At 40.8% G+C, this 9,266-nt stretch overlaps 2 protein-coding genes across 10 annotated transcripts in view; both read left to right on the top strand.

The window, feature by feature from the left end:
* The first annotated feature begins 4,157 nt into the window (after positions 1–4,157).
* On the top strand, positions 4,158–5,296 carry LOC127869886 (uncharacterized). Its single transcript, XM_052412543.1, has 2 exons — positions 4,158–4,603; positions 4,852–5,296. Exons 1-2 carry the CDS (start codon positions 4,158–4,160, stop codon positions 5,294–5,296), a joined length of 891 nt encoding a protein of 296 aa, XP_052268503.1.
* Positions 5,297–7,487: 2,191 nt separating this feature from the next.
* The window catches only part of LOC127867962 (dual oxidase maturation factor 1-like), a 36,995-nt gene continuing 35,216 nt past the window's right edge, over positions 7,488–9,266 (top strand). For 2 of the 9 annotated variants that reach the window (XR_008043821.1, XM_052409490.1), the window contains exon 1: positions 7,727–7,925. The gene's annotated coding sequence lies outside the window, so the exon portion shown is untranslated. The other 7 variants (XM_052409493.1, XM_052409492.1, XM_052409497.1 and 4 more) reach the window with 7 other exon arrangements.

Raw genomic sequence — 9,266 nt, 5'->3', positions numbered from 1 at the left:
TTGAAATTGGTGTCACTAGGTCAAAGGTCAAGGTCACTATCAGAATAAGTGTGAAAATTGATTCCGATCAATAACTCGTCAACTTATTGACCGATTGGCTTGATACTTCACATGTGCATTGGTCTTGGACAGTACATGACCCCTATTGAACTTGGAATCACTAAGTCAAAGGTTAATGTCACTATCACACTAAGTGTGATAATCGTTTCCGATCAATAACTCGTCAACGAAATGACCGATTGGCTTGATACTTCACATGTGCATTGGCGTTAGACAGAACATAGCCCCTATTGATATTGGGGTCACTGGGTCAAAGGTCAAGGTCACTATAACACTAAGTGTGAAAATCGTATCCGTTCAATAACTCGTCAACGAATTAACTGATTAGCTTGATACTTCACATGTGCATTGGCATTGGTCAGTAAATGACCCCTATTGAAATTGGGGTCACTAGGTAAAAGGTCAAGGTCACTATCGCACTAAATGTGAAAATCGTATCCGATCAACAACTTTTCAACGAATAGCCCGATTAGCTTAATACTTCACATGTACATTGGCCTTGGGCAGTAGATGACCCCTATTGACATTGGGGTCACTAGGTCAAAGGTCAAGGTCACTATCACACTTATTGTGAAAATCGTTTCCGATCAAAAGCTTATCAACCAATTGCCCGATGGGCTTGATACTTCACATGTATATTTGCCTTGGACGGTAGATTACCCCTATCGAAATTGGGGTCACTAGGTCAAAGGTCAAAGTCACTGATACACATTAAAAGTACAATCGTTTTCTATCAATAACTCGACAACTTATTCACCGATGTGCTTGATACTTCCCATGAGCATTGACCTTGGACAGTAGATGACCCCTATTGAAATTGGGGTCACTTGGTAAAAGGCCAAGGTCAATGTTACAAACTAAGTGTGAAATCGTTTCCCATCAATAACTCGTCAACTGATTCACCGATTGGCTTGTTACTTCACATGTGCATTTGCCTTGGACAGTAGGTGACCCCTATTGATATTGGGTCACTAGGTCAAAGGTCAAGGTCACTGTTACACACTTAGTGTGAAATAATTTCTGATCAATAATTCGTCAACTGATTCACCGATTGGCTTGATACTTCTCATGTGCATTGGCCTTGGACAGTAGATGACCCCAATTGAAATTTGTGTCACCAGGTCAAAGGTCATGGTCACTGGCACAATACGTGGGAAAAGCGTTATAATCAATAACTCGTTAACGAATCGACCGAATGGCTTGATTCTTCCCAAGCTCACTGGCCTTGGAGAGTAGATGACCCCTATGGGGTCACTAAGTCAAAGGTCAAAGTAACTGTCAAAATAAGTGAAAATTGTTTCTAATCAATAACTCATCAACGAATTGACCGATTGGCTTGATACTTCACATGCGCATTGGCCTTGGACAGTAGATGACCCCTATTGACATTGGGGTCACTAGTTCAAAGCCCTGTTCGGAGGGGCATATGTCTCCGAGCACGAACCACTTGTTAAATTTACTGAGCCATGACCATATGCCCTCCTGGGAAAAACACTACCTTTAAACAGTTAAGTATGAATAGGTCATTTCAACAACAAAAAAAACTAATATGTAAAGAATAACAGTTTATTAGGCCCGCCGTAGTGTGGAAATTCTCTGATGCTCATGAACAGACTCCCAGCAAGAGGGTAAAATGGCCCCTGTTAAGTAGGAAACCACTGCCTTGGGGTTTGTCGTTAGATCGGCAAAGGCTAAGGGTGAGGTAACCCGACAGAACACACAGGGAGTTGAAATCGGAGACGTTAGTCCATTGGGACTCCTTTAACAAACCATGACGTCATGTACATCGCTATGTCTACATAATCAATAATTGTTACTCGATGTGTTGCTGAGTCTTTGAGATCCCTCCAGGAAGATTCAGTACCGGGCTCTGAGCCTCGACTGAGTCCACCCACAGCTACTTGGGGTCCCTCCATTCGACAACAAGCCAAGAGAAGAGGAGGAACGAAAGCTGGCTACAAAAAGCCTAGGAGTAGAAAAGACCAACATCAACCTTTCAAGGTGATACATTGGATCGCAGAAGGAGCCTTCAACAAAAAGACAGAATTAGAGCATATCCTTCATGAACACGACATTAATGTCTGCTGCATTCAGGAAACTCATCTGCAGCCAGCTAAGTCCTTCAAGGTCAGAGGATACCAGAGTTTCCGATGTGACAGAGAAAGCAGACATAAAGGAGACACTCTGACATTAGTCCGGAACAACATCAATGCTGTCAGGACTTAAACGCATATGGATGACTCTGAATTCCAGGTTCTGAGTCTCAGGAAGAATGATTTCAATCTGAAGCTTGTGAACTCTACTCTCCAAATGACAAAGCTGTTTCCCTAGACAGTATCCCAACAGAAGAATCTAACTTCATTGTTGTTGGAAACTTCAACAGTCATTCACAAAGCTGGGGACATGACCACATGGACCGACGGGTAGAGGAAGTGAAGAACTGGCAAGATGATAAAAAGCTTAATCTTATCAACCAGCCTGAAAATCTGGCAATTTTCTACTCCAGGAGATGGCATACTACGTCGACCCATGACTTAGCTTTCTGCACTGGAGATATCCATGGGCATAGAGGAGTCTGTGATCAACTAGGAGGAAGCAACCATCGCCCAGTTCACCTCATCATGAACCATTATTCCTTCCTTATCCTAAAGCATCCCCAGATGGAACTACAAGAAGGCCGACTTGACCTTATACAAACGTCTGAATCATGACCTCTGCAAAGAGATCAGGGTGGATGATAGAGATATTAACAAAGTTGTGAAATGAAAGACTTCAATGCATGCATACTGAACGCAGCACAGAAGGCGATATCACGCGGGGCCAGAAAAAACTACAAGCCATACTGGAGTCAGGAGTTAGAAGACCTCCAGACCAAGTTGACAGAAGCCAGGGTGGAAGCAGAAAGCAACCCTTCACAAGATAGCAACCTCTCACTACAGCGAGCCAAGGCCAAATTCATGCGGCACGAACTTGAAGCCAAGAGACAGAGCTGGAGAAACAAAACAGCATCACTCATCCTTGAGCGAGATGTCCGGAAGCTGTGGAGGTTAACAAAACAGCTGAATGACGATGAAGTTCAAGCGAGAGGCTCAGTAACTCTGGAAGAGAATGGAGAGCTGCTGACAGGTAAACAAGCTGGCAAATGTTTTTGCCAGCAACTACAAAGATGTCAGTGACATCCCTGTCAGTAGAGAGAGACAGAGAGAAGTAAGAAGAGAACAAACGGGCAAGAAAACAGATGATGTGACATCAGACCGCATGAGCCAAAGCCTGACACTGCACGAACTACAGACAGCAGTTAGGCAGCTGAAATGAAAGAAGTCTCCAGGACCAGACAACAATGAAATGATCACCCATCTAGGCAGTTCAGCAATGCACAAACTCCTAGACATCTTACTCAAGTCTGGAAAGAGGCCATCATGATCCCTATTGACAAGAAAGACAAGGATCCGAAGCAGGCTGGAAGCTACCGTCCAATAAGCCTCACTAGCTGTATTGGGAAGACGATGGAGAGAAATGTGAGTGTACGCCTTAAGTGGTATCTTGAGACGAACGACTTACTTGCTGGATTCAGGCAATTCCGCTCCACCGAGGACCCGACTCCAGGAACAGAAGGTTGTCCTGACAGCATGGATAGACCTTTAAAGGGCCTTTGATAAAGTTTGGACTAACGGGCTCCAATATAAAGAAGTGAAACTCCAGCTGCTGGAGCAGACAAGTCAAACTGATGAGGAATGGAGTTGGAGGAACCATGTTGAAGCGGATCCAGTCATATCTATTCAATAGAAAGGCAAAAGTCAGCTTGAACCAAAGAAGCAGTTAGAAGTTCCTTCTACGGCACGGTGTCCCACAAGGAGGAGTCCTGTCCCCGATGCTCTTCTTACAATTTCCAAGGGGAGTGAAGGCAGAACTTTATGCTGATGATCTGGTGTTATGGTGCAAAGAAGAGCATGCCACCACAGCCACATATAGAATGAAAGAAGCAATAGACACGCTTACCGCATGGTCTGAAGATTGTGTGTGTAATGATCAACAAAGAGAAATCATCCGACACACTATTCTCATTGTCATAAAAACAGAAAGTAGGGACGGTGAGGATGGGAGACACTCCTATGACTGAAGCAGACGAGACTACGTACCTGGGAGTCACCTTTGACAAGAGGCAAACGTGGAAGCCACACCTCATGAAAGCAGAAGGAAAGGCCCGAAGAAAATTTGCAATTATGCGAAACCTTGCGGGAACCACATTGGGGGCACATGAGCACATATTCAAGACAGTCTACCAAGGCACAGTGAGATCTCAACTAGAGTATAGTTCCTCCACATGGTCTACCACAGCCAAATCCAATCGCCAGGCTCTGGATAAACTCCAGAACCAAGCTCTGCGCATCATGTTAGGAGCAACCAAGTCCACACTAATTGCCTTCATGGAAAAGATAACAGGAATACAACCACTTAAAGAAAGAAGAGATGTCAAAATCCTGCTTCAGGCAGAGAAGTATAAATGTCTCACGGATCACCCCATGTCAGCCAGAGTTAAAGGGTACACCAAAAATCGGACCAAGCGTAGCAGCTTTGTACACGAAGCTTAGAAGCTGGACAAGGCCTATGCAACAGATCTGACCATCCCCACCACTCCGCTTGGTAAAGAAGACATCGTAGATCCATTACAAAATGACCTGTCAATTTCTGCAGTAAAATCCAGTGTCCCTCACCTACAGCGAGGTAAACAGACGATGAGCATATCAGAAAGAGCCACACATTTGCCATGATCGATGACTAATACCCAAGAGAGGCATGGAATCATGTCTACACAGACGATTCTGCCACAAGAGCAGTCATAAATGGAGGTGCTGGCATCGTCATGCTGTACCCATCCGGAAAACGAGAAACACATTATGCAGAAAACGGAACACACTGTAGCAATTACAGGACAGAGACTGAAGCTCTCATAAAGGCAGTGTTAATGATTGAAGACTCGACTGAAGCTGTCAACTCGGTAGTCTTCCTTACAGATGCCATGTCTGTATTAGAAGCCCTGACCAACAACAGGATTCTTCAGCTTGCAAATGCCTTACAAAGAATCAGCACCAACCTAAACGTGACCCTCCAGTGGATCCCAGACCACTGTGGAGTGGCCGGAAACAAAGATGCTGACCAACTGGCAAAACAAGGTGCTCAGTTAGAACAGCCACCTGTGCAAGTAAGCTACACGGAGAAAGTTACCATTATTTAATCACTTACCAGGCCAAGACAAAAGGCTAATGCATATCATCTCCTAAGCAGGGCAGATCACGTGATAATGATCAGACTCCGATCAAGGCACCACAGACTCAATGCACACATGCATACAAATACAGACTGGCACCGTCACCGACCTGTCCGTGTGGCTCAGAAGACCAAACAGCTGAACACATCCTCCAAAGATGCAAACGTCACGACCAGGAGCGAGCTACAAAGTGACCCCAGGACACAACCCTCCACCAGAAACCCTAAGGAAACGTGGATGACCTTAGACGGACCACGTCATTAATCGAAGAAACTGGCGTGATCGTGTAGAGCGAACGCAAAGAAGAAGAAGAAGTCTAAAATGTATTACATCTTGGTATCAATTTTTTTATCTGATTCTATTTTACCAACAATGATAACTTTATAGTTGATTCCGAGTAATATGACCTACCTCAAAACACGGACTGATATAACAACTTCCTGTTGTCCTGATATAAATGCATAAATACATACATATATATATATATATATATATATATATATATATATATATATATATATATATATATATATATATATATATATATATATATATATATATATATATATATATATATAGGTCTGATAAATAATAAAATTTAAAATATACATAACATAACATTAATTGTTGGAATAATTACTAATTGTATCACAGCACTTATGTGTTTATACTTTTATCTATTTTAGGTGCATGTATATTGCAGAAACATTGGGCTTTTATAAGCCGCTGAGGGGTGTACTGCATAGACTTAATTATCAGCAACAATTATAGACTAAAAACATTAACCATTTTGTTTCAGCGATCAGCATGTTTTGTTTAAGCTTTGAAACAATTACTAGCAGGCCCTTTTTTACTTTTTTTGTGTCCACATAATCATTGCACAATAACTCGGTGATTATTGTTTGGATCATATAAGTTTTATATGTTGTTATATATTTAAGCTTGAAAAATATACCAGGTCCGCGTGGAAAACAAAAATATTTTTGGAAAGCTAGGCGGTATATAAATTGTTTCCTAAAGAGTGGCATTAATTGTAACTGATCAGTGATCATACACACAGGAAGACTTAAAATTGATAACAACACTGCAACAATCAACTGAATAAATTGCCACCATTTTGTAGTCATATTAAATGAAATTAACTATCCGAAGAAACACCAACACACCATTCACCATATTAATTAGAACAGAAAAACAAACATATACACAAACTAAAATTGGAAATAAAAAGTAAATATTGTTTGCTTAAAATAATATACGTGCAAATGGTTATAATCATCATATTTGACTCTTAAACATCGACTGACTTCTTAAGCATCATTTTTATACTAAACAAGAGCTGTGTTTGTGAAACACAATGCCCCCTACTGCGCTTTAAAGCCGCACGGCAGCTATTTTAGAAACAAGATTTTAGATTGAATGTAAAGGACACAGGTGATCTTTGAGCTAGTGACGTCAAACCATGTTTGAGTCTAGATCTCAATGACATACATGCACATGTGACAGACAGACAGACAGACAGACAGACAGACAGACAGACAGACAGACAGACAGACAGACAGACAGACAGGCAGGCAGGCAGGCAGGCAGGCAGGCAGGCAGGCAGGCAGGCAGGCAGACAGACAGACAGACAGACAGACAGACAGACAGACAGACAGACAGACAGACAGACAGACAGACAGACAGACAGGCAGGCAGGCAGGCAGGCAGACAGACAGACAGACAGACAGACAGACAGACAGACAGACAGACAGACAGACAGACAGGCAGGCAGGCAGGCAGGCAGGCAGACAGACAGACAGACAGACAGACAGACAGACAGACCAAAAACAATATACCCCCTATCATTTGATCCGGGGGCAAAAAAAGTTATTCTAAGTGTTGAATAGAATGTTTACTTATGTTCGACGTGCTCACACTGTGATTTATTTTAAGACAATGTAACAAAGAGTGAGGTGTGTGATTTTTCCCCATTGAGTGTCACACAACAATCTCCACGCAGAGTTGTCGTTCCTTGCTCTCACATACACCTCTGCGTAAGGCTCAGCATGCCATTTTGCCTATCAAATAGGTAAAACCGAACAAACGCATTAAATGTATATTTGAGTGGATATTTAAGATCGCATGCATTTAATTAAGAAATATGACTTTTAAATTTACGATAAATCGTGCAAAAACTTGCGAGTTTTAATGCAACTCTTTGGAACTATTTTATTGCCCATTAACGCAGATGGAATCATTCCACGCACTTCACAGATGTAAACAATTGAACATAATTTTTATTGAGTGACGTTAGGAATTGCTTCGACGTGTGTATGTATGTTGGTTCCTTAACATCAAAAAAACCATATCAATTTTATAATAATGAATTACGACTGATATAAGATATCGGTATGAGATGGTTTTCTTTAATGCAGTGAATGCAATGTAACCGTCTGCAAGATATTGTTTAGTATACTATAACCTTAATAATGAACGCTTGAAATGATCATGACATGAATGAGACGCTTTCATAACAATAGTCCGTTCTGAGCCCAACACAGAGGTGAATGTAATGTAACCGTCGTGCAAGAGATTGGTCACACAAGGAAGTTATGTATGTAAGCATGTTTATCTCATCTCATAAAGAGCACAGCCACAGTGTAGAAGCTAGCTAAAGAAACTTCAGCGTACAGATTATATAGTATTGACAGACCTGTCAAAAATCATAAAAAGCGACATTTAAAGTTATGGTAGCCAGAACTATGTAGAAGCATATCGGTCGCCTTTCTGTCAAAATGCTGCCTATATGTTCATTCTTCGCTGCCTCTCTGTTATAAACAAGAAAAATGAATGCTCGGAATTCACAAAACAGGTAAAAATCTAAAATTTTACTTAAATAATGCCTACTTTCGCTTTCGTTGTGGCACGGAAAGCCTCTCGATCGGCTCACTTTTCTGGCTCGGGAAGACTAGTCGTCGATTGACACTGGGTCCATACAATCACTGAAAAGCACCGAAAAGCACCGAATAGCACCGAAAAGCACTCAATTTCTCTCTATATATATGCAATATATCGTTTATAGTGTGTGTTTACGAGTTTAATTAGTAATAAATGGTTATATGATTGTATGTTTATACTACATTTTGCCCAAAATGGTAAATATTGGCAATATACCGACCGAAAAGCACTTCATGTGAAGACCGAAAAGCACTCAATTTCTCGCTATATATATGAAAAATTGCGTTTCTATTGTGTGTAAACGGATTAAATTAGTTATAAATGGTTATATTTCATGCATATTTATACTACCTTGTGTTTATTATGAGGTATTAATGCCCAAAATTGGATAAATATCGGCAATATACCGACCGAAAAGCAGTTCATGTGAAGACCGAAAAGCACTAAATTTCTCGCTATATATATAAATATTTGCGTTCCTATTGTGTGTAAACGGATTAAATTAGTTATAAATGGTTGTATTTCATGCATATTTATACTACCTTGTGTTTATTATGAGGTATTAATGCCCAAAATTGGATAAATATCGGCAATATACCGACCGAAAAGCACTTCATGTGAAGACCGAAAAGCACTCAATTTCTCGCTATATATATATGAATATTTGCGTTTCTACTGTGTGTAAACGGTTTAAATTAGTTATAAATGGTTATACTTCATGCATATTTATACTACCTTGTGTTTATTATGAGGTATTAGTGCCCAAAATTGGATAAATATCGGCAATATTCCGACCGAAAAGCACGTCATGTGAAGACCGAAAAGCACTCAATTTCTCGCTATATATATATATGAATACTTGCGTTCCTATTGGGTGTACACGGTTTAAATTAGTTATAAATGGTTATATTTCATGCATATTTATACTACCCTGTGTTTATTATGAGGTATTAATGCCCAAAATTGGATAAATATCGGCAATATACCGCCCGAATGC

Source organism: Dreissena polymorpha, chromosome 2 (assembly GCF_020536995.1).
Source record: "Dreissena polymorpha isolate Duluth1 chromosome 2, UMN_Dpol_1.0, whole genome shotgun sequence".
NCBI classification, from domain to species: Eukaryota; Metazoa; Mollusca; class Bivalvia; order Myida; family Dreissenidae; genus Dreissena; species Dreissena polymorpha.
The sequence above is the reverse complement of the archived record's forward strand: the minus strand, read 5'-3'. Positions and strand labels throughout refer to the sequence as shown.